This window comes from Patiria miniata, unplaced genomic scaffold, assembly GCF_015706575.1.
Source record: "Patiria miniata isolate m_02_andy unplaced genomic scaffold, ASM1570657v1 HiC_scaffold_13, whole genome shotgun sequence".
Taxonomy (NCBI): domain Eukaryota; kingdom Metazoa; phylum Echinodermata; class Asteroidea; order Valvatida; family Asterinidae; genus Patiria; species Patiria miniata.
The window spans coordinates 7,038,502-7,064,879 of NW_024037051.1; the positions used below are offsets into that span (position 1 = coordinate 7,038,502).

At 40.9% G+C, this 26,378-nt stretch overlaps 1 protein-coding gene across 5 annotated transcripts in view; it reads left to right on the forward strand.

Annotated features, from left to right (window-relative positions):
* The window catches only part of LOC119721161 (serine/threonine-protein phosphatase 4 regulatory subunit 4-like), a 93,688-nt gene extending 68,014 nt beyond the window's left edge, over positions 1 to 25,674 (forward strand). For 3 of the 5 annotated variants that reach the window (XM_038191024.1, XM_038191025.1, XM_038191026.1), the window contains 13 exons: positions 2,239 to 2,280; positions 5,655 to 5,837; positions 7,568 to 7,673; positions 9,576 to 9,723; positions 10,758 to 10,902; positions 12,368 to 12,409; positions 13,082 to 13,310; positions 14,201 to 14,290; positions 15,374 to 15,530; positions 17,414 to 17,479; positions 22,290 to 22,387; positions 23,237 to 23,333; positions 24,953 to 25,674. In XM_038191024.1, coding sequence (XP_038046952.1) covers positions 2,239 to 2,280; positions 5,655 to 5,837; positions 7,568 to 7,673; positions 9,576 to 9,723; positions 10,758 to 10,902; positions 12,368 to 12,409; positions 13,082 to 13,310; positions 14,201 to 14,290; positions 15,374 to 15,530; positions 17,414 to 17,479; positions 22,290 to 22,387; positions 23,237 to 23,333; positions 24,953 to 24,980 — 1,431 coding nt within the window. In that variant the 3' untranslated portion in view covers positions 24,981 to 25,674. The remainder of the gene's footprint in view (positions 1 to 2,238; positions 2,281 to 5,654; positions 5,838 to 7,567; positions 7,674 to 9,575; positions 9,724 to 10,757; positions 10,903 to 12,367; positions 12,410 to 13,081; positions 13,311 to 14,200; positions 14,291 to 15,373; positions 15,531 to 17,413; positions 17,480 to 22,289; positions 22,388 to 23,236; positions 23,334 to 24,952) is intronic. The other 2 variants (XM_038191028.1, XM_038191027.1) reach the window with 2 other exon arrangements.
* Positions 25,675 to 26,378: the final 704 nt, after the last annotated feature.

The following is a 26,378-nucleotide window of genomic DNA, read 5'->3' on the forward strand; positions in this document are numbered from 1 at the left end:
TGTACATGCACTTGCATGTACATCACTACATCCCACTGGCGGGCCTGTGCGGGTTGCGTGTCCTTTGCGGAAAAAAATCCATTTTTTTTTTTTGTAATTTCGATTTTCAATTAAGTAATTTCGATTTTCAATTATTTAGCTTTACCCTCCCACCCACAATTTGGAAACATAGTCGAAATTTTAAAACATTGAAAATTCTGAATGGCCCCTTAGTCACCATTAATCCAAAAACATTTATGTTTTATATGAGGGGGTAATATATTCTTTTTTTGTCAAAATGTGGCCGCCCAAAATCCATCGAGTAATGTTGAAATTTAAGTATTTGATAAACTAACTGGCAAAAAAAATCACACGTTGGGATGTCATTGTGGTGCATGCATTTGTACCCAAAAAAAAATAATAATAATGAACAGAGTTCAGAGTTGTTGGCTGCCATTGCAAAGAGGGCCTGTGAAATATTTGGGGAAAAATTAGAATTACATGTACCTTGCGCAAATTGTATATACCGAATTTAGTTAAAACTTTCTAAGATCTGACATGATAAGCAACCACATTATGTGTAAAAGTTGCAGTTTTGATAAGTTTTCAGCGTTTTCTGCCATTTGAATTTTGGGGGAGGAAATTGAGTTTGTCTGTTTGTCTGAGAATCCAGCTGTGTGTCTGTCTGTGTACTGTTTTGTCTTTTGGTAAGGGCCAGATTCATATCCTGGACGAGTTCAGGACAAGTTGTAGGTAGAATCATTCACTTTGTCTGGAAGAAGCTCTGCATTTGTCCCGGACATGTTCTGGGAAAATTTTCATGAGCAACTGCTTGACTCACCAATACTGATAACTTCATTGCGGAAAGATTGCAGGGAAGTTGTTCAGAATCCTGCAACTTATACCCGATGCAATGTCTGCAACTTGTCCGGAACTCGTCCCGGATATGAATCAAGATGGGCCCTAAATGTACATTGTTGAGTCTCTTTCAGTAGTCACATTTGTCCACATTACTCAGCTCTCTATTCCATTGTTAATCCCAATAGACCAATCCATTAAGCCCCGCCCACACGGTGTTTTGACCAATCACGGCCTTGATTGATGTCCGATATGCGCGCACAAAAGCCTGACATGCGTGCACGCGAAGATGACACGTTGGAGAGGAGTACATGTCAATAAGCCAGTTCGGTATTCCAACTGCGAACGTGCACAACAAAATTTGCCGATTTTTGTTTTGGATGAAACTTTTATCGTATGCGTGCAAAAGCATAGCGGGGTACCAGCAAAATTGAAGAGATCATCGTGTTCTGAAGTAAAACATTTTGCAAACAACCTTTGGACAGCGAAGTGGTTTTAGGTGTCTTGTTTGTCAAAACTTGAAAATCTCTTTTCAATTGCAAGAAAAATTGCACAGAATGCAGGTTTGGTTACCACATCCCCTATTCGCTCCGTTCACAAGTACCCCCTCACCGGCAAAGAAAGTACAGTTGGGGGTGACCGACCGACGCCATCTTGCCTGACTGCAATTTTGCCGCAACGCGCGGCCTTGCCACTGCGTGTACCCTGGTGTACGTGCCTCACACACAAGGAACGGTGCGCGTCAACCAGCTAAATGTCCCGCCCATGGGACGTCGTTGCTAGGTAAAAGGGCACCCTCTTTTGTTGGCGCACGGAGCCCATAGCCTTGTGTGCATTTATCTGCCACGATTATCCCCTATAAAAATCGTCGAATCTTGCTGTGCACCAGACTATTTTGGAATACCAAACTCTCTTATTGCTGATGTCCGCAATGGATGGGTCCAAATGGTCTATTTCATAGCTGTGGTCTGCCCAAAGCGAATAACCTAGCCAACTTCAAGAAAACATTCTGTGCCAATTGATTTTGATGTTTGCATGTGTATGTATCCTAAAACTTGAGGATTCTTTAGACCAATCTGGGACGCTGTCAGTTAAACAACATCACGATGGCCTCCTTCATTGGCGAAAGCATTGTGCTAGCTATTGTTCAGATACTCCATCACAGGGTGTGCTGCGTTGTGCAATAGCGTGCACAGTGGTTCCTCCATTGAAGGGGGCCACGTGTTTGTACAGTAATCGCGTGTCTGGATTCATCAAGTGCATCAGTCTGAGCTTCTAAATGGTGATCATCAGCAGTAATTTGATGGAGAGCAGAGCCAAGAAATTGGGTCTGGGAAGTTGAACAGAGCCATAATAACTAACGACAATTCTCCTTGCCATTCCCCTGTTCTCACTTTCTAGATTCTTGGGTTTGGGTTTGACAATCTATTTCTTTGCCGAAGGGTAAGCGGGCATTTTCATCCTGTCGCTCCCCCACTCCATGCCATCTCTAACACCTCAGTCCCCTCTCCCCCCCCCTCCTTGTTGCACCCTCTACCCCTTCTGCTCCCCTCACCTATCTTCTTCATGATTGTTTCCTCCCTAGTGGTGGGAGAAATCAGAGATTTCAAAATCCTCATTTTTGTTCAAACCCAAAAAATTGATTATCCGATTTTACCGGAAGCTCCCATTCAGCTCACAGTCATGCCATCAAAAAGTGACGAGTGTGGTGCTGCATGCAATGCCCTCCCAATGACTGGGTATAATTTGCAGGATTCAGTGACCACTGGGCCTTTACAAAAACACTCCACAGCTGTGATGTTGACAAACAAATGGATGGGAACTCTCCATAGAGCTATATTAAATTACTAGAGCGCTAACTCGATGTACAAAGTAATGCCTGATAGGCGCATCCATGTTTGTACACAAACCTATGGAAAACTCAAAACTTTGTATGGCTATTTGCATATCTGCGTTTGTATTCCATACCGGTGCGTCATCGAAGCATATACGCCCAAAACCGAAACGCACAATCAGCAAATGACCGTGTCATTTTGCTCTATGCAAACAGCGCAACGCGTGCGCGTATTCGCTGCAGATGCTTTTTGCCGTGACGTTTTTTTTAACTGTCATGACACGCAGTTGTTTGCGTATGTTCTACTTGCGCGTTGCATATGTAGAGTACACTTTCAAAATTCAATCCATCTAATTTCATTGTTTTCTACAAACACTCACATGAATTCAAAATGTCTGCGCCCAGGACGGCTTCAAAGCGTCTCCGCGTGCAAGAATGAGGAGTTAGTGCTCTAGTAAATTAATATAGCTCTATGGAACTCTCTGATATAGTCTAATGGGCAACCTATTCATACACCAAGAAGTCCACTAGCAAGTGAATGCAGTACAAACAGAGACCATGGAGAAAATTGGGGGATGTTCCAGTTGTTGTCTTCAGCCTTGTCACAGAAAAAATGTATGGCTTAGTTTGTTTAAGGTTGATTTTGAAAATCCGGTTTGCAAAAGCGAAACCGAAAAGTGGGATTCAAACCGAATTAGAAAAAATCTGGATTTAAGTTCCACCACTTCCTCCCTGTGCATACTTCACAGCTCAGTACATGTAGTTATACTAATATTAACTTACTGGTAGCTATATGTAGGTACATGCAAGACAGCTATGCACCTCACTCAGTGTGTAAATAAAAACGAATTTGGAATGCGTAATGTACATGTATGCATGAAACTGGAAAACTAAAGAATTTGGTTGGAGACTGTGTTTCAATATTTTTGGCATCTTCTTATCCTAACTTGCTTAAAATTAATTGTTTTTTTTATATTACATACTTTTTGCATGAACTGTATACATATCGGTTAGTCCGGTAATTTGGAAACAAAATTAACAAGCCGGCGTTTGGATTAAAGCATGTATGTTTTTTTATGCTTTGTAATTATTACACATGAATATGTATTTGTGGGGAAGAAAAGTCAACCTTAGTTGGTATGGGCTGTGTGCACAAGTACCCCTTCAACTGCCAGAAAAGAAGAGTTGGGGGAGACCTAGACTGGTTCCCAGTCCATCCACTTCATATTTCGAATGATCCAAAGTTGGTGGGGCTGGGATTAGACTGCGAGACCATTGAAGTTAAATTTGAACGTATTCGCGCCCCTGACAATCCCTTAAGCTCATGCGCGAAGACGCTACGGTTTAGCTTTGTGCACAATCAGGATAAATAAGTCGTGCATACTTCGCGCGCAAACCAGTATAGTACGCACACGCGGTGTCCCATCGAAGGGGCTCTCAAAAGTGGTAAAAACGCGCCCTCTTTGTCGCACGGAGCCCATAGAGTTATCTATCTAGAGTTATCTAGTTTCAAATTTCCTGTCGTTGCGGGAGCACTCTTCTTTAAACTCTAACCCTCCCAGATGCCTCAAAATCCACCTGACTTGTCAGGATATTTGAAGGATTTTGTTGGATGAGGGACGGTACAGACCAGCAAGTATTATCTCACAGGGTGCAGAAAGGATGTGCCATTGGTTTTTAATACTTAGCATGTGGAGGATTTTGTAGGGTTAGGGAAGGTAGGGTCCAACCACTATGCTTAATGCACCATCAGTGTTGAATGACGAGGATTGTACCGTGATTTTGGAGGACTGAGTCAATTAATGATGCCATCACAGTGTAGAAACCTTTTTGCATGGAGCATTTCAGTGGTGCATATTATTGTGAGCATGTTATGTGAAACCTTGAAACAGTTAGTAATAGAAATTACCGGTAGTACAGTCAGTTTAGCTCTCGGGTTAAAATGGGCTTTGAGGCTGTTTTTCCATGTCACTGCAAGCAGAAACTGCACATGTAGAAACTGCACTTGTACATTGTTCAAATCATCATCCAGGGTACAATATACAATTGTTTTCTGCCGTGATGTACGGTATTGGTAGTCCATGGCAAGTAACATGAGGCGATGTACACGCTGTGGAGTCCATGAGATCGCCATACATGAACTTTAAGCAGCAAGTCATGCGAAAAGTTATCAACCAATGAAATCTCACAATCCTAAACCGTGGTATAACAGTGCATGATGATTTTATACTAATGGCGTTGGAGTCGTTAACACTGTCTGCTTCTCAATACAAGCAGTTAAAAGGCTGAGTGATTTGACAACTAGTAAGCTGACTTAGCCATATTGATATACATGTAAAATATGCAGTGTAAGCATGTACTGTTTGATACCTCATGGCTAACTGCATGTGTGGTGTTCCTGCTGTTTTCATTTCTGCAGTTAATTCGAGTGAACAATCGATCAATTTTCTATTCCACAGCCTTTAAAACCAATCAAAAGTCATTGTTATTTTGATTTCAAATTTACACTGTGCTATAAAAATGTATGGTAAAAGGGCTTCCGTTTTACTGTACTCATTTTGTAAGAGGGAAATCTCAATTTAGTTACCCTCATCAAGCACCTTTTTTTAAACCATTTTTTCCTAAAATGCACAATATCTCCTCCACATTTGGTGCGTTTAAGCAAAATTCTGCAGATTTTGGTTTGAAATGTACCAAAGACTTAAGTAAATGTTGCCAAATTTCCTGCAAAAAGTCTCCAAATTTCCCTTTGTCTTTTTGTTTGGCCTCTTGTTATTGAAGTCATGTATCACATCTGGTACACTCATCCTCATCATGAGGTACCCCTCAACAATGCTAATTACATTCTCTATCTATGTCCCATTAGATGAACATGTACACACAAATCTAAAAGAACTCTGGCAATATTTTGTGTTGTCCAGTTCACCGAACCTTCCTTACCCCATCTTGATAACCTTTTTTTGGTTCCTCTTCTCCTTTGCAGGTAACGGGTCTGTCGGACCTCATCCCAGCCTTGCTGTCGGCTGAGAGCGCCACGGCCGCATCCCGCAACTGGCGACTACACCGAGACATACTGGACAAGTACAGCCACCTGCCGCGCTGCCTGACCAGCGAGCAGATCTACGGCAAGATCACGCCCATGGTCTTCAGGCACATCACTACCCATGTAGGCACAGGTTTTTTGTTTCTAAGCAAATCCATTGACCACAATTAGGAAGCCATTTCTGAGGTGGTACCACACCCATTCTCAAATTTGTATCCTTGTGGAGACATGTCTTTGTTCTCATGTAGTAAAGTGTTCAATTTTGAAAGTGAAGTTTCAAAATGCTCTTATTTTAACCAGAATTAGTTTCCTTGGCTGAAATTTGGAATTAATATCCCTTTTCTAAAACTCTTCCATTTGCGACAGATCAACCCACCTTGGAAATTCCTAGTTTTTGAGTAAAACCCATATATCTATTTCGTGAAAACCTTGTGGAGACCTATTCATCTATAGAAATTGCCCTGTGGAGACCTTTACAATGTTTTGTTCCCTATTGTGTGTGAGTCTCCACAAGGCTACGAATTTGTGGTCACTCACACTCGAGTTGTACGCACTCACACCAGTTTGTAAACGCCGGCAATCGTGGACCCCCTATTGTCCGTAATCCTCATTCCTTTGTTTGTACAAGTAGGGCATTTCCACACTAATGGGCCAATTAGATAAGTTTATGGATGTTGTAAAGAGGGTACAAGATGAGCTAGTATTTTCTTCAGTTTTTTCCTATACATGTACCTAGCTAAGTTGAAAGTGACTAGGACAAGACGACAAAAGATGATACCTTTTTTTGTTTGAGAAAATAACAGGCATCTTTTCTGTGTGATGCGTATGTAACGTGGACAGACATACTGCTAGGAAAAGGGTGCTTAGGACAAATTCAGTTTCTAATAGGCACTTCCAGTGACATTATTAAGCCATTTTACATTGTTATCAAGCAAAAATATAACAGTTTTCACACTGGCTTCAAATTTATGATGATGATGAAGGGTTACGTACGAACAGGGACAGACATTTTGTGACAGATGTCCAGTGTGTTCGTACGTATAAATCCTGATTATAAAATATCAAATAATTCTTCACACTGACTCTGAGTTTTCTAGGTTTTGACTGATAAGCATTCCTCCAGGGTACATCTTCTTAAATAAGTCAACATCAGGGGATCATTAGACTTTATGCTTACTTTGTGACTTTTATCTAAAATGTTTGTCCTTCGTTACGTACGTAACACTTTTTAAAAGCAATATCCACTTTTTTTTCTAAAATACAAAACCTGTTATATCATTTGCAGGTGAGGACATTTGTTCGAAACTTGCAATGTTTACAGCAAAAATTGAGAGACCAAGATCGCAGTTTTATCATCAAAACTTAAAGGTCTTCTCAAATGTCACACTTTTGGGCCCATTAGTGTGGAATTGCCCACTTTTTAGCAACAGCTCTCATTGGTTTTGTACACAAATTTCAACCGTGGACTATCGGTCAATCGTGGACATATTGTTTGTGCCCTAACCCTTTTGGCCTAGGTCCACGATTGCCGGTGTTCACATACTCACCCAGACAAGTGTGTAAACTCCTTCAATCCTGGACCCCATATTGTCCCTCTTTTGTTTGTACTTAAACTTTTTAGGAAGACCTCCCATATGTTTTGTACACGATCGTCAATTGTGGACCTTCGAGAATTGTGGACCTTATTGTCCTCTATTGTTCTCTATTGTTCAACGTCCCCTATTGAATGTGTATCAGAATCACTGTAGGGGATGGAGTGCCAAAGACGATTTAGGCTGTTCACATGATGACGCGTTGTTGGAGTAACGCATTTTGTTTATGATCGTTTTTTTTAATTATTTATATTATTACAGAGGGTATTACCCGTCCAGCTGGCTGCAGCCCGCACGATATGCGTCTTTATGAAGTACAATCGCAAGCTGGAACAGAGGCAAGATATGTGTGGGAAACTCATTGCAGGTAAGGACAGGTCTGAACTGGTTGGAACAGACAAACAGACAGACATCCCAACAAACAAACAAGCAATAAACATACCCGTCACCCCTGAGCCCATTTTCGTGGCGCTGCTAAGCACACAAGTTTTTCTAATGACTTATGACAGAACTTACTATTTCACAGTAAGAACGACAAAGAAAAGTAAAGTTTGCTGAAAATAGTGATGCAACAATGGGACTCTCCATTCGCTTTGTATTTGAAAAGAGTTTTGAATAAAGGGTATATAATGCTTTTTACAAAGGTCTCGGTGCTTTACATGTATTAGTCCTACACATACAGTATGGCCCATGAAACATTCCTTGGACCATATCAGCTCATTAAGGAGTATACTGTTGTTAAAGCTATAGTCCATCATTTGCAGCTATCCGAAAAGTAACTGGCGTAGTTATTGTTGAAAAACATACTTGGTTGAAAGATAGTAAGGGGACTAAACTCCCTGTGAAATTATTCTTTCTGGCAAGCTGTCATTTTGAAGTAATCAACGAAAGAAGGCCTTTCCAACGGTGCTTCTTAAGACGCATCGTAGGAAATTTAAATTAGTAGTTCATTTTGTTATTCGGCGAAGCGCGCGCAAGCATTGGCACGACGCACATGCACGCGCGGTTGCTATAATTCGTCGGATCAGGGCGCGACATCGCATAGCTGCATTTGGCTCAGTGAGAACGTGTCTCGGACGCTGAATTCAAGCCCAATTCAAAACATGATTCAGCAACTTTTGATTTGAAATTGAGATCCTAGAATGCTGTTTTTCTCGGAATATACAGCTGAAGCTGAGCTGAAACTTCATCAGGTTAGTTGTTCAGCACCCTCCTCTAGATTTTGAGCACTTTTGTTGCTTCAAACGAACAAAATGCACAAATTACAAATGATGGACTATACCTTTAACATTCCATTGTTGGTTATTCTACCGTGCTCTCGCTCAGAATCATATGAGGATGCCCTGCTATGGACCATTTAACTGAACACCTGATGCGGCTGTGGAAAAATGCGCCAAAAGATATCACAGAACAAAAGCCAAAATACAGAAGAACCTCATGTACAGTACATGTACCGGTAGACCTGCGCGTGTGAATTACAGAGGTCAATATAGGTGACCCACAAGGAAGTCACATGATCATAACGTCAGTTTAACAGTGGCCATCCGCCGGGGACTTTTCAGTGATGTTAAACTAACAATGCTATTCCTTCGCGACCCAGTTGGCCCTGTAAAACTTACAACTGCGGACTGTAAAACTTACAATTGACAGTCGACACTTGATAATTTTGGGAATTTTACCAGCTGTCCGCACTGGAGATAATATGGTTAAGGCCAAGTTCGCGCAAGGACTATAGTTGACCAATGGTTAACCATAGTTCGACTAACGCTTGCCTGAACTCTGTCTAGTTGACGGTGGTTGACTACGCTTGTCGACTATTTGGAACCAACCTACTGGGGCTGGTTGCATCGCTGGTAACCAATAGCCGCACGCATTCATAACGCTAGCAGAGAGCCAGGATCCAGAAGTTTGCAATGACATTTTGACCAGCGTTTGACTAGAGACGTTTGCACGTTGCTTTCAGTGCGCAGGCGTAAGGTACGTCACAAATCAACCACTAGTCGACTAATGGTCCTTGCCCGAACTGGGCTCTGTAAAGTTAACAACATTCTCTGTTAGTTTAACCAAAAAAAGTCCAGTGCGAACACAACTTTAATGTGTGAAGCATGCACAACAAGTTTTCGCTATGAGTGAGCGTCAGGCAAAGTTGGCAGTGTCTCCATGAGTCCCATTCAGTGGTCCCTCCCAACTTGCTCCTTATCACCATAGAGGGAGTATGTATTGGTCACATCTGTTCAGTTTTAGATTCTTTATATCCTTTTGTCAACAGAATGCTGTCATTCCAAGAACCATCGCTACAGGAAGCTGTTCATCGATATTTGTCACTTCTCTCTGGAACTTTTCTCCAAGTCCTTCTTCAAGGATAACTTGTACAACTATGTCGTACAACTTGCACAGGACCCAGTCCCAAATGTCAGGTAACGAGACTTTTTGGAAGTTCGTTGGGGAAATAAAGTTGAATCCTCTCTGAGTGATCCCCCGTTTGCTTTTTCCCAAGTTCGCAGTATTTCCAATGTTGCTAACATCATGACTTTAGGCGTGATCCCTGGCTACATGGCATATAGGGGTTTATGACTTCTATAGGGGTTTATGACTTCTATAGGGGTTTATGACTAGCAGCCCTGGAACAAAGACGCTGACGAAAAGGGGAACCGCCAACATAGGGCTGGATAGCTCAGATGGTAGAGCGCTGGAACGCAGGTTCAAATCCCGCAGGTTCAAATCCCGCAGGTTCAAACCCAGAGGTCGCAGGTTCAAACCCCGCTCCAGTCAATTTCTTTGTTCAACTTTAAAATTAGTAAACTAAAAGGTATTGATTTTAATGTCTATATTTGACATTTCAAAAACACTGGTCATTTCAAAAATATAGATCGACCAAATTTTGAAAATTCCATGTTATGTTCTGTATAATAATCACCTTGAATACACCTGGGTCTCAAATGTGCCATTTTGGGCCCAAAAAACCCTGTTAAAAATGGCAACAAAATAGTTATGATGGGAAGAATTTGTTTGTTCACAAATTCTAACTGCTTTCATCAGCTCATTTTGTTGGAATGCTTAAGAACAGCAGTTGAATTTGTATTCATTTCCCTTCAATCTTTGTAAAAAGTCAGTTATTCAATTCATTGAGGGTTGATTGATGCTTGAGCTGTACGTTTAAGTGTATGTGTCATATTTCTACTCGACATGGTCTTTTTAAATGATTCTCATTGTTTAAACTTTCTTTTAATGTTTTGTCTATTTTGTGTGCTATATTCATATTTTTAACTTGCTTTCTTAATAGCATTTGTATTGCTGTAAGGCAATCATTAGGTTCGTCTTCTTTTTTGTTTTCTTTTTTCATTTTGTCTACTTGTTTTGTTTCCTTTTTTCTTAAATTTAATACCCAAATCAAAATCAACTAAAATCATCTTTGCATTTCTGTTCCACACTTTTTTGGGGGTCTCATTAGGTTAAAGTTCTGCTCATTACTACCATCGCTCAAGGCCCAGTTCAAGTTACCTAAAGACTTGCAGCTATTACAGCAGCTTGAGACGATAGTCAGGCGACTCCTCAGCATGGAGAACGATCAGGATGTAGTGACTGCAGTCAGGAGGGTGGGTACCATACATGCATCTTTTTGGAAAATGTCTCCAGAGATTATCATTCTTTTTATCAGTGGCATTTTGTATTTGGCTTTTCCACAAAGTTGCGGAAAAACCTTTGTTTCTGTTCTGATTTTTTTTCCCTTTCCTCTTCCTTTTGTTCTTTTGTTCTATCTCAAATCCCATAGACTTTGTGCATGATTTTTCTCCCTTCCACTTCGGGCATTTTATCTTTGTCGTACGTCATTCAGAGTTGGCAGTGTCCCTGAGGAGTGACGTCATGTGACGTCATCTTCTACTTCTACTTCCATGTCGATAATTGACAGTGCTTCCAATTGGATATCTCGTCAATTTGCTTGGCCTATATCTACAGAACTACAAGGCCGATTGGGTTGAAACTTTGTATGTACACACACCGGGATGTGTTATAGATGTGACGTCATGATGACATCGTATGATTTTATGTGGATTTTTGACATTTTGAAGTTCGTTGCCGTATCTCATGAATGCAACATGCTAAATTAAAAATTCTTTCTGTAATAGGTTTGTACGGTCATAGATATTTGCACAAAAATGTGAAAAGTGTGTGACGTCATGATGACATCATCAAAAATGTGATTTTTTTCCCCCCCGTCAAAACACATATATGGTACGGTAGGTCCTATTGTCATGAAACTTGGTGGGAAGGTAGACAATGTTACTAGTAGGCAAAATTTGAAATGACGTCAAAATGACGTCATCAACTGATTTTTAATAAGGGAATAAATGTGTGCTCCGGAGGTTTTTATCACTCGTTTAATACCGCTTAGAGTCTGGGTGCTGATAATTACCCGAGCCGGAGGCGAGGGTAATTATCAGCACCCAGACTCTAAGCGGTATTAAACAGAGTGATAAATACCGACCGAGCACATATTTATTCCCATTCATAAATACCTTATCCGTAAAAAAATATCAAATAATTCGTTCAAAAAATCCCGATTTTGTTCAACAAGTTCACTTCATGCTTTTTGAAACATCCCTCTAGCAAAATAATGGAGTGTTCAGCTGACGAGTAAGATGTAAACAACCCTTTTATGGAGATTGACGCACGCGTATCATGTTCTGCGCGATGTCACGCAGAACGCACCTGGGGCGTTGCGTTTTGAATTTAGAACTATAAAATTCTGACTCGCTTGTAGTGTTGCGCATGCCTACGTGAGGATTGTGAACGTTCAACCAATAAAACGGTAAGAGGCACTGGATTTTTAGGAGTCCACATTTTATTGTGACACTGGAAAAGTGTTTAAGACCAGCTAGCCATGTCTTTATCATCCGTTTAAGACCGGCCACGTGACGGGCTCTCGACCAATAGGAATAGCTAAACTGTCTGAGGTATTTATGAATAAATGTTCAAACTTTTAATTTTTTTGACCTCTAGTCTAGACCACTTTAAATTTAAACTTTAGTTCACATTGGAATTATTCTGCTTTCGTTACAGGCTGTGTTTGAGTTGGACAAGATTCAGATGTGTGTTGGTTCGGTAAGTTGTCACATAAGCGGGATAATAGAGCGTGGAAGTTGACCTCAAAAACCTGTGAGATTTTATGAGAATACAGCACATCCGGGCACCACGGTGTATAGGATCCACAATGTGTGTAACGTCCTTTTTGTCCTACATGTACATGTACCACAGATCAGGGCTGTGCATCAAAACTTAGTACCCGACTCCTGATGTCAGGAACGGGTTAAGGATTATGGAATCGGGTACCCGTTATTGCCTTTACTTATCGTTAACTTATCAGAAAATGAAAAAAAAAAAGTTTTGAATGTCATTTATGGGGAATTTTTTCAATGAAAAACAAGGCTACACGGAAAAACTAAACAGATTCATGTTTAGGACGCTTGCGAAAATGCAATTTACCGATACGCAGTAAAGCTTAAGAGCTCACTATACACGCTTCTATCGATGCGGCAGTATTATCGTGGGGACCTTTATGAACGATGGGAACAGCAACTTCTGAGATTTAAATTTTGTGGTTGGGATTCATTATCGGGTACCCGAGTACCCATTGCGTTTTCAATCGGGTACCCTATTCCCATTTTACCGATAAATGCAAACCCGAACCACAGATTCTCAAACCTGTTGCACTGTGTTGCATCTGGCAGGCTTAAGGTTAACCCTACGTTTCTTGCATCCATTCTTTAAACCCAGCTGACCTCCAAACGGCAAGCCGAAGACGACCTCCTCGACCAGAAGAAGGAAGAAGACGAGCAGCTCCTCTTGGAGATGGAGAGGAGAGAACTGGAAGACTCGGAGGGCAAGGCTGGGGGAGGGAGTAAGGCTCCAACCTCCGCCAAGGGTGGAGACAGGAGGAAAACGGGGACGGAGGGCAAGAATGTTGGAGTCTCCAGCACAACGGCCAGTTCTGCGGCTAAAAAAGGTCAGCCAAATGAAACTGATTTCCTTGCTACGGTGGAAGTTTGTGTTGAAGAATTTTGTATTCCTTCGCATAGTTTAACCCTAACAGAACTCAACCCATCAAACCCCAACGGCATGTTTTTTTGGAATCTGTCAGGATGGGTACAGTACCCCTTAAACTGACAGTCTTTTACAATGGGTTGGCACACCTCCAGAATCAAAGTCAGAAATATGTGCATGCAGTTTCCCATATGGTGTTGGAATTTGCCAGGATGGGTATGGTTCCTAGTAAATCATGCTAGGGAGTTAGGGTTAAAGGTATAGTCCATCATTTGTAATTTGTGCATTACGTTCGTTTGAAGCAACAAAAGGGCTCAAAATCTAATGAAGGATGTTGAACAACTAACCTGATGAAGTTTCAGCTCAGCTTCAGCTGTATATTTTGAGAAAAACACCATTCTAGGATCTCGATTCAAATCAAAAGTAGCCGAATCATGTATTGAATTGGGCCTGAATTCACCATCCCAGACACGTTCTCACTGAGCCGATTGCAGCTATACGCGATGTCGCCCACTGATCCGAAGAATTGTAGCAATTGTAATCAACGTGTGCTTCATGTCAACCCGTGCGCACGTTTCGCCAAATAAAAAAATGAACTACAAATGGAAATTTCCAATGGTGCTTCTTAAGATATACAGGGCTGAACTGAAACTTCAAATGAAAGCTTGCAGGAAAGAATAATTACACAGGGAGTTTAGTCCCTTTCCTATCTTTCAACCAAGTTTGTTTTTCAACAATAATTACCTCAGTTACTTTTTGGATACTGCAAATGATGGACTGTAGCTTTAAAGTAACCAATCTCGGACTCGGTATTTTTTTCAAGAGTTGTCAAATTATGCTTCCAACCATCAGTTACTAGACCGGCCAAGACGGGCAGTGCGACGGGTAAGAGACCCCCTCCGTCATCCTCCAGCAACACGTCGGTCACCTCCACTAACAGAGGTACGATTCCTTTCTTTTCATGATGATTGCAAACAACTAAATTCGGTTATTTGGGGGCAGTACTTGAAGAGGTTTCTTGTTTCTTGCGATGGTTCGTTCCAAACCGTCGTGAGAAAATGATGTTAATTCCTCTTTTTTCTTTTCTTATTTTACCTACAATTAAGTGAGATATAATGCAAATAAGGAGTGTTTATGAGTGCAATGGTAAGAATAATTTCATGAGGTGACAGATGGAATGTTCCATTCCATGAGGCGAGCTGAGTGGAATTTGGAATGGAACATTCCATCTGTTACCGAATGAAATTATTCTTACCATTGCAAAAATGTGAAAACATTCATTATTTGTTATATACAACCAAGGAATAAATCCTCATCATCTGATTGGTCAGAGCCGCCAATAGTGTGACCATGAAACAGAACTTCTATTTACCTTGGAATAGAACTTTTATTTACCTTGGAATAGAACTTCTATTTACCTTGGAATAGAACTTCTATTTATCTTGGAATAGAACTTCTATTTACCTTGGAATAGAACTTCTATGTACCTTGGAATAGAACTTCTATTTACCTTGGAATAGAACTTTTATTTACCTTGGTATAGAACTTCTATTTACCTTGGAATAGAACTTCTATTTATCTTGGAATAGAACTTCTATTTACCTTGGAATAGAACTTCTATGTACCTTGGAATAGAACTTCTATTTACCTTGGAATAGAACTTCTGTTTACCTTGGAATAGAACTTCTATTTTTGGGGTACGGCCGCGCCGTGGGTTGGGATGAATAACTCAATAACATGTGATCAACGACCAACCAATCAGATGTGTCTATCACTTTTAAATCCATAAGTTACAAGTTGGAGTCCTGTCTCATTTGCTTATCTTGTTCTACAAAAAGAAAAAGTTCCAAGCTCAGCTTTGCTTCAAATTTTTATTTAGTGACTCCATCAAAATTCTAACAAAAGTTAAACACAGTGCTTAGCCACAGTATTGTATTATAGTTAGCAGTTACTGCTGATGTGGAAAGAACAAAGATTTGCAATTTCAAAAAAGTTGATCTGTTGGTTTCTTATTTCCATCTAAAGCGACAAAAACGGGCAAAGCACCCGGCAAGAAGTCGACGGAGAATGCCACCTTTGCCGCCCCCACGGCCAGCAGTGCCTCCAAGGTGACTAGCATCTCAGCTAAGGCGGGGAAGAAGTCACCGCCGGTACCTGAAACTAACAACAACAAGCCTGGAAAGTGAGTACTAACGAGCTGTGAAACCTCTCCCCCCAACCCCCCTCCCCCACTAAAAAAAAACCCAACCCAAACAATCAACTGATAGAACTGTTTTAGCAGAGGATTTACTAGGGATGCTGTTTTTTGTGTCACAGTTTGTTTTTTTCAGTGATGACTTTGACTTAATGTTAGTATCATAGAGCTATATTGAATTACTAGAGCGCTACCTTGTTGTACAAAGTAATGCCTGATGGGCGCATCCATGTTTGTGCACAAACCTATGGAAAACTCAAAATTTTGTACGGCTTTTGTACAGCTATTTGCATATCTTCGTTTGTATTCATCGAAGCCGATACGCCCAAAACCGAAACGAAAAATCAGAAAATAAGCTTTTCATTTTGCTCTACGCAAACAGCGCAACGTGTGCGCGTCCCTCCGCTGCAGATGCTTTTCGCCGTGACGTTTTTTGAACCGTCATGACGCGCTTAAGTTGTTCGCTTATCTTCTACTGGCGCGTTGCATGTAGAGTACACTTTTAAAATTCAATCCATCTATTTTGATGGTGTTCTACAAACACGCACATAAATTCAAAATGTCTGCGCCCAGCGCGGCTTCAAAGCGTCTCCGCGCGCAAGAATAAGGAGTTAGCGCTCTAGTAATTTAATTTAGCTCTATGGTTAGTATACAATAAGTTCATTTTTTTCGTGCAATGGACTGAATCGAGGCAAGTAGTTTATAGCAATTTATAACGTTACACCGACCTGTTCAATGTTTTGTGTCCATTGGAACCAGAAAGAAAAAAAAATGCCATTCATTTTTAACCCTTAAAAGTGCAGCTTGCTGAGCTTGCTGAGCTTGCTTTGCATACCTAAGAGCCATCCATGTTGTGAGAACAAAATATACATGTACATGGTGTTTATAAAATATATCGGCGAAGGGTAAAACCCAATATAAAATCTATATCTCCCCGATACACATTCTGTCTCATAAAATGCATGTGGTTCGATAAAGACATGATGTTTATTGGCTGAAGCATTGTTAGTTACAAGTACAGGGTGAGTAAAAAAAAACCGAAACCCAAATGTTGGGACCATTGTTTTAGTGAAGTTCTGCATGTAGCACTTTCAAAATCTAGGATATGAAAGCCCAATTCATTAGGTTTCTTTTAGTACAAGAATCATTCAAATCACTCGTGTACTTTTCAAGTTACGGAATTTTAAACACAACCAACGTCTTAAAGTTCTGTCCAAGGATCACAAGAAGGTAGTGTTCTTCAGCAAAGCGAAAACAAATCACATAGGGATGTGTGTAAATTTTTCGTTGTGCTGAAAGAACGCACACTTTTTTGTGATCCGTGAACAGAACTTTAAAACGGTGGTTGTGTTTACAATTCCGTAACTTGAAAAGTACATGAGTGATTTGAATGATTCTTGGAGTAACAGATAGCTTATGAATTGGGCTTTCATATCCTAGATTTTGAAAGTGCTACATGCAGAACTTCACTAAAACAATAGTCTCGACATTTTGGTTTTGCTTTTTTTGACTCACCCTGTAGTGTGATTGCTTTACATGTGTGCTCTTTATGACTAAAAAAAACAACAACAAAAAATAGTAGACAAACAGCATGAAGCATAATTGTCAGTTTTCCACAGGGGTTGCGGTTTTTTTGCATGCGTAAAAAGCTCCAAATCTGAAATGTTCATGTATCTTAGTCACATTTTCTTTTACTGTCGTTTGTGTTGTAGCTACATTGTCTGCGACATTAGTTGATTGTCCTCAAGAACTGTTCTTTCTTTTAAGTATGCAATGTGCATGTACATGTGTGTGATTGAAACTCAGCTCACTCGCATCCCTTGTACACATGGTGTATGTTTGTGTATGTTTTGTTTTTCTCCAACCTACAGTAGGCGTAGAGCGGGCTCTGATGGCCTGATCTGCCTGTCTTCCAATGCCAAGACAGCCACCTCAAGGTTGTTTGTTTGTTTCCTAAAATGCTGCCATCAATCACAGCCCTTTGTCCACACTCGATACTAAATCCGCCTGCTTGTGCTTTTTGCTCTTCGCAAGAATCTGCCGTATTTAAAGGCATACACCATCATTTGCTCTATCCCAAAAGTAACCTACCAAATTATTATCAAAAGGCTGACTTGGATTAAAGATCGGACTGGCACTAAACACCCCATGAAATTATTCCGTCTGGCTTGCTGTCATTGAGAAGAAATCAAGAAATGTAGGTGATTTCCAATGATCAGTCAATTGACTGATGTTTTGGAAATACAGAGTGCTATGGACAAAATTGCGTTTCGTGATCAAAAGGTTGTGCATGGCTTTTCACTGTTTCCTCGAAAAGTGTAATGTCCACTGACTAAGCTGAAACTTCAACATGTTAGGCTTTGAACATTCTTCTTAGGATTCTGAGTGGTGTTATTATTGGAAATGAGCAAAATGCATGAAAAGCAAATGATCCTATATGCCTTTAAGCTGATTGGTAGACAAGAGTCCCATATTTGGTTCAACATCAGAGTTTTAACCCTAAAGTAACCATGGCGCTTGCCTTACACACTCGATACTAAATCTGTCTGCTTGTCCCATTTTGCTCTGTACAAGAAATTGCCATATTTGACCTGATCGATAGAAATGAGTTCCACGTTCCGTTCAGTTAACCAGATATTTAACCCTAAAATACTGTAGCTTTACAGACCGTCCCCCCCCCCCCCTGCTTCTTGGACCACGCTGAGCACTTGGTTTTGTGCTTGAAGATATATCTCTTTCCTTTCATTCTAACTTTGCCACAAAGCATTGTATTGAGAATAATTTTCTGGGGAAAACCCTAAAAATCCTGTAAAAAAAACAAAACAAGAAACACCAAAAAACCTGACATGTTTCTTTCGATCAGGTCATCTGTTAGACCACATTGCCAGGCTGCTTTTGCAGGTTGCTATTAAAGCTGTAACATGCGAACTTGCAATTAACCCAGCTTTGCCAACCGAAGAGGAACTGTTTTCCCCCCTAATTTTGTCATTCTGCTTTGATTCAGAATTTATTTTAATTTTTTTAATTCTAGCTCGTTTTTTCCCCCTTAATAGTTGCTCTACCCTTGCTCTCAAACATATTCAATTGTTTTTCTTCTAACAAATGTTTGATTTGTGTGTTTTGTTTAAACAGAAGAAGGTATTTAGTTATTATTGTTTTATTTTCTTTGATGTTTTCCACCCCCTGAAAATACGCTTTCATTTTGGGTTGTTTTTTGCAGCCATAACGCACAAAAAGTTAAGCCTGAGTGATTGTCAGACCGCAAATATGTTGTAATTGTAGAGTTAATATTCCGGAGTTTTGTTCGATTTCTTATTCATAAGTGAATAGGTTTTCTGTTGCTAGAAAAAATAGCAATTTAGAAACCAACATGTACATGTATGTTTCGTAGTAGAACTCAACTACATGGAGAGAGCAACTGTTATTGCACTGTTTGCAGCTTAGAAGGAATGCCAAGTGCCCAAGTCTAACCAAACGTTTCTGAGGTTTTACTTGTACAGCTCCAAGCACCTGACAAAGTTAAAGCTAAAGTCCATCATTTGCAGCTATCCAAAAAGTGACTGACGTAATTATTGTTGAAAAACATACTTGGTTGAAAGATAGTAAGGGGACTATACTCCCTGTGAAATTATTCTTTCTGGCAAGCTGTCATTTTGAAGAAATCAACAAAAGAAGGCCTTTCCAACGGTGCTTCTTAAGATGCATCATAGGAAATTGAAATTAGTAGTTCGTTTTGTTATTCGGCGAAGCGCGCGCAAGCATTGGCAGGACGCACACACGCGCGCGGTTGCTTTAATTCGTTGGATCAGTGCGCGACATCGCGTAGCTGCGATTGGCTCAGTGAGAACGTGTCTCGAATGCTGAATTCAGGCACAATTCAAAACATGATTCAGCAACTTTTGATTTGAAATCGAGATCCTAAAATGCTGTTTTTCTTGGAATATACAGTTAAAGCTGAGCTGAAACTTCATCAGGTTAGTTGTTCAGCACCCTTCTTTAGATTTTGAGTACGTTTGTTGCTTTAAACGAACAAAATGCACAAATTACAAGTGATGGACTACACCTTTAATTCTGCAGGACCTAAGTTCATGGCTGCTGCTAGGCCAAAAGCTAAGTTTTTAGGGCCCGTCTCAATTCATATTCCGAAGAGTTCCAGACAAGTTGCGGACATTGTATGGGGTGCCGGTACCAATTGCAGGATTCTGAACAACTTCCCCGCAATCTTCCCACAATGAAGTTAACTTATCAGTGTTGGTATAAAGTCAAGCAGTTGGTTATGAAAATTTCCCTGGAAAATGTCGGCGACAAATGCAGAGCTTCTTCCGGACAAAGTGAATCATTCTACCCGCAACTTGTCCGGAACTCGTCCGGAACTCGTACCGGATATGAATTGAGACGAGCCCTTAGATGTTTTGGCTGATGAGCGATTTTGGCTGGCGTCTTGATTATGCATCCTCACAACTCTGGGTTATAGCCGGAGTCGCAGTATCTGAAAGCATGAAATCTTTCCGGGATATCTATATTCATAACCCTATGAAATGTTTGGTTAGACTTTATTAATACCAGGGGCCAATTTCATAGAGCTGCTTTTATAAGCACAAAATTTGCTTAAGCACTAAAAAAAAAAATTGCTCAATATAATCAGGATACTGGCCAAAATGCCATGTGATGTACATTGTTCGTGACTGGTATTAAGCTGTTGTTTACTGAGCATAACAATCGCATGGAGTTTTGGTGGGTAACCTGATTATATTAAGCAAAGTCTGTTTGTGCTTAAGCAAATTTTTTGCTTAAGCAATTTTTTTGCTTAAGCAGCTCTATGAAATTGGCCCCTGCTGTTACACTGCAAATCATGGCTTCACTAATTTCTTTTGTCATGCATGTCATACACACAATGAAGTTGTTACATGCTGTGCAATGCCCTTTACAGCATAAAGCAAGTCTGGAATGATGGGTCGATGGACCCTGTGCAGGGACAGTGTGACTACTAACTAGAGCTGCATGCCCACTAGCCTGTCTTGGGCAAAAAAGGCTTTAAGATGTCTGTCATATCGCTCTAACAGTTGAGGGGGATATTTGTTCACTGAGTCGATAGGTGACGGGTTGGATGTTTTAAGTTTGTTCGTGAAAGGTTTGCCCTCCAATGAGGTGTTATGTTTATTAAAATCCAGTTACCTCGGACTACTTGGTACTTGGTACTTGGTGGTTATCCTCCTGAATATTCCACGTGGAAGTCTAACAAGGAGGCCTTGGGGAAGTGGAAACTAAATTAAATCGTTAAAAGGTGTTGTGGTTTTGGGCGTCTATGGTGTCTTGAGGGAGCTTGTTCCATTTCCGGCCGGCGTTAACATGTACACCATCAGACTCAATAATGAACCCCAACATTTGACACGTGCAGCAATGTTCAACGTATATACCTTCCATATTGTCCCAGGTTTTAATGTGGTGCAGTGGTCCAAGTTAATGTGTTGGGTTTTGTGGTAGGCTTATGTTTACACATTATAAAGAGAGACAAACGAAAAGTGGTTCCGTATTATTTTGTATCATGGTGCGTCCAGCAACTGGCAAAAAGTGCGCAGCTTGTGCCATGCGTATATGTAAGACTTACGCAACACATTTGTTGCACAGCTGCGCAATAAACTTACGATTGATTTCATGAAACTTGGCGTAGCTGCGCAACATTTTTTATAATTTAAACATCTTGGACAAGGATAAAAACAGCTTTTATGATGGCTGTTTGTGTATGAATTTGTTCATTCGCGAAACAGTCGTTGGATCACCTCAGTCCGCCATTTTGAAAATTATTTTGTCCAACTTTCTTTGGAATTGTTCAGCAACTCTAAAAATTATGTTACGAGTAAATTAGAAATTCATTTACTTCGAACATAAAGTTGTGAGTGTCTTGTATCAACCTTAAATAAGTTGTGCAACATCGGGCTCTACAACAGTCCCGATTTGCTGGTAAAATATGTCATTTTCAGTCGCTACACCACAACTTACGCTGTAAAATGATTGTGCAAGTTTATTGCGCAAGTCGCAGACTTACACACTATCCGTTTTTCAACAAATGTGTCATAAGTGAAATGTTGCGCAGTGTGAAATGTTGCGCAACTTACACAATAAATTTTGGGGCAAGCAAAGTTGCGCCATTGGGTAAGGTTTCGTGAAATCGGCTGCTGGTCTTCTAAGGATGATCTAATCTTGTTTGCAGAAGATCTAATGATGAATTCTTGTACACTCAAGTTGTAAGATTGTGGAGTGCTGTGGCTTCGTGGTTAAGGGCACTGAATTCGTGGTCTGTGGGTAAAGCTGCAGGTTGTGGGTTTGAGTCCAGCCAGGGGTCATGGTGCGTGTGCCCTTGGGCAAGGCACTTTGTCACTCATTGCTTCTCTCCACCCAGGAGTAAATGGTACCTGTGAGGGCAGAGATGGTTATGTGATTGAATTAGCTTCCCTGCGCCTAACAGGCTGCATCAAGCTGTATACTCCCCAGGGAGCTGAGATGGTATTTGGAATGTTTAACTGGCCCAGTGATCAGGGGTAATAATGATGTAAAACGCTTTGATCTGAGTTAAAAGCGCTATATAACAACCTGTTATTATTATTATTATTAAAAGTGGCCTCTCCGAGGTAAAAACCATGGAGGGCAATGCATTGGTTATTTGTCCACATTAGTGATTCTGCAGCACATTGTCCCATTCATATATGAGTAAAGGTAATAACCTTTTCTTGTCTTTTACACTACCAGGTCTCGGAAAGGTTCGGATCAGAACGCGAGTACAACTGTGGATGGCCCATCCAGCAGCAGTGGTAGCTCCTCATCTATCAAGAGAACGTCGAGCACAAGTAGGCATTTCCTTCTATAGATAGGATACATCAACCACTTGCCTGCTGTGATGTGGTCCCTGGCGTGTCGTACATCCAAAGTGGCAAAAAGGCATCCAAAGCGAAATTCCACCACACATACACAGACTGGTTTCCTATTTGTTGCGTACCACACACTAGTGTTAATAAAGGTTTTGTAAGGACTGAAAACCATGTAGGGGTAATCGAAAGTCCTCACATCTAGATTCAATTTTTCCTAACTGTAACATTTCCCCATAATGCAGTCCCAGGCGTGTGTGAATTCTTGGGTAGGCATTACATTCACTGTGTGGACTCCTGAACAAAAGAGGTCCACATAAACCAGGTGGAGGAGACGTTGTGTGGATGTGGGCAAGTCCACACAGTGTTTCCCCATTTCTGGAAAACAGGTTTAGAGGCATTTTAGGGCTCAGTTTATCTGTGGCAAAATGAAGGGAAACACTAAAGTGGATCACAGAAGAAAAAAAATTGGGTTGAAAGAATTTTCACAGTTTGGGAAAATGAGTTTTTACACTGGTTTTTCTTAACTACACGAAACCAAGGGAATGTCCACACTTGGTATGTAATGTAAACATGTGTGCTCACACAAGATGTACCCAAGGGCATATTACCTTCAACATGCTCTGGCTCTATTTTAACTGTTGTAAAAAGCAGCTTGGATAACTGCAAAATCCTTGAGGACGATCTAGTGGTTAAATGCTTTTATCCCCTGTACATGAGTGATGTACTCTGCAAGGTCCATGCAGTGGTCACCCGTGAACTCTTAAAAAAAAAAAAAAAGTCATGTGAAAAGTTTTCAATGGTATTTTCAAAACCATTACCCATTCATAGGTGAATCCCGGAAAGGTTCGAGTACGTCGGTAACCAGTCCGCGGGTACGCCAGTCATCAGCCAGTAATGTAGCATCAACAAATTCAACAACTAGAATGTAAGTATGTTCTGTGATTCATCGCTTCAAATTGTATTCATAAATACCTAAGAAAGTTTACCCATTTGTATTGGTCAAGAGCCTGCTACTTGGTTGGTATAAAACGGTTGATTAAACACTGACTGGTTTTAAACACTTTTTTCCTGCACTGCTGTCTCCTGCGCCATATCGCGCAGTACGCGCCACGCGCAGTACTCACCATGCACTCCAATCTCCATATAAGGAAATGTTTAGTACTACTCACGGGAGGCAAATACCATAAACTAACTAGAGGGGTGTTTCACAAAACATTAAGTAAAGTTGTTGAACAAAATTGTTGCTGTTTATTTTGTCTGGGCATTTTTTTTCTCTTTTAACTGGCTTCACCCTTTGAGGTTGTCTCTTGGCTTCTTGAGAATTCCTAATCTTATTGAGGTTTAAAGCTACAGTCCATCATTTGCAGCTATCCGAAAAAGTAACTGGCGTAATTATTGTTGAAAAACATTCTTAATCAAAAAATATAGTAAGGGGACTAAACTCCCTATGAAATTATTCTTTCTGGCAAGCTGTCATTTTAAAGAAATCAACAAAAGAAGCCCTTCCCAACGGTGCTTCTTAAGACGCACCGGGGGAAATTTAAATGAGTAGTTCGTTTTGTTATTCGGCGAAGCACGCGCAAGCATTGGCACTACGCACACGCGTGCGCGGTTGCTATAATTCGTTGGATCAGTGCGCGACATTGCGTAGCTGCGATCGGCTCAGTGAGAACGTGTATCGGACACTGAATTCAGGCCCAATACAAAACATGATTCAGCAACTTTTGATTTGAAAAAGAGATCCTAGAATGCTGTTTTTCTCGGAATATACAGCTGAAGCTGAGCTGAAACTTCATCAGTAGATGTTCAGCACCCTTCTTTAGATTTTGAGCACTTTTGTTGCTTCCAACGAACAAAATGCACAAATTACAAATGATGGACTATATCTTTAAGAAGGGCCCCTTCTTAGCTGCAGAAACAAAATTCTTCAGCAGTATGCTTTGTGACTAGTCTTGTGAGCTCCGTAAGAGTGCTGAAATGGGCGTGCACAACTTTAGAGTAGACAGGACAACTTTTTCATCTGCAGGTGCATCACCCCAAAGTGTTTGCATGAGGGCATTGGGCAAGTCATTAGCTACCTCTCTCTTGAACAGTTTTAAAGGCATATAGGATCATTTTGTCCGTTTCCAATAACAACACCACTCAAAATCCAAAGGAGAATGTTCAAAACCTAACCTGTTGAAATTTCAGCTCAGTGGATACTACACCTTTTGAGAAAACAGTGAAAAGCCATGCACAACCTTTTGATCACGAAAAAAAATGATTTCGTCTACAGCAATCTTTATTTCCAAAAATCAGTCAATTGACTGATCGTTGGAAATCACCTACATTTCTTGATTTCTTCGTAATGACAGCAAGCCAGACGGAATAATTTCACGGGGTGTTTAGTACCAGTACGATCTTTAATCCAAGTAAGCTTTTTGATCATAATTCGGGTAAATGCAAAATGATCCTATATGCCAGGGGATATGTGCAAGGATTCCATATGTGTCTATTTCTTCTTCTTTTGACGAATTTTGTTTTGCCCCTGACACCAATTTGCAGAAAGAAAACGACGGTTAGCAAGTCATGAGAGAATGCCTTACAGCATTGTCAGTTTCACCAGGGTAGAACACTTGGCTCCCAAGTTGCTGTCAACTGGGAAGCAGTGCTGACGCGACCAGTGGACACCTTTGCGAAACCTGGTCCAGCAATGTCTTGTGCTGCATCTGCGAGATGGAGAAGCCCGAGTGACTTCTTCATTATTTAGTCGTCGTTAGATGGAGCATATCTCCCAAGCATTTGCCTTTGTCGGGAACACGTTTAGGAGCCTTGTTTTCGTCAGGGTTTTTGCTCCTTTCGGTAGTGAGCAGCTCAACACTGTGTGGGGACTGATCAAGCCCTTCTGTCATAACTGACGCTTGTGCTTGCCAACAGTTGAGCCGTTCTGTGGAGACCTCTTGCTCTACTTATACCTGCATACTGCCGTTGTTCTCGGGTCATCTCGCAAGTCCAACAAGTCAAATCACAGTCCGCTCACAGTTAAACTTGGGGTGAATGAGGACAAAGGAACGCCTTTTGTCAAAGTTTATTTGACAAAAGCTTGTGATTTGATTTTAGACTTCAGCCGTTCTTGCTCAAGATATACCTGCGTACTGTCGTCGCTCTTGGATCATCTTGCAAGGCCCACAAGTCAAGACACAATCCCGTCACAAGTAAACATGGGATGACAGGGAGAGAGGAATGCCTTTTGTCAAAGTTCATTTGAAGAGCTTGTGATTTTAGACCTTAACCCTAAAAGGGCCGGGGGGGGGGGGGGCGGAATCCGCCCCCCCCTCAACATTTTCCGTGATAGCCTCTAAAAAATTTTTTTTCACGACCCGAGCTGTTATGACTTTTTAGCCTCGAGCTTTGTACATCTTTTGATACCAAAAACATAAAAATCGGACCACGGGTTGCCGCGTAGCGAAAAATTTTCCGGCGCTAGGCGCCTTGAAAACTGAATTTTTGCATATACGTCGTGTACACAGAGCAGAATTGCCATTCGTACATATGAATAATTAATTAGCCATAATTCCAAAACCATTTGACCTATAGTCATGAAATTTCTTGGGTATGTTTAGGAAGAGTTGCTCTATGCATGTGCCGAGTTTCAAAATTTTTTGTCACTCGATGGCCGAGATCTTAGGGGGGGGGGGGCGGAATCCGCCCCCCCCGGCTGAGAGATGGTCAAAATAACCCGGCCCCTTTAGGGTTAAGACTTGTGATTGTTGTGTGATGACTAGTGTTGTAGGCAGAGTCCATCACAAGTCCTTACAAGACCTCACAAGTCCTCACAAGTCATCATAAGTCCTCACAGTACCTCACAAGTCCTCATACTGTAAGTCCTTACAAGCCCTGACAATGTAAGTCCTCACAAGCCCTCACAAGTCCTCACAAGCCCTCACAAGTCCTAACAACACCTCACAAGACATCACAAGTTCTCACAAGA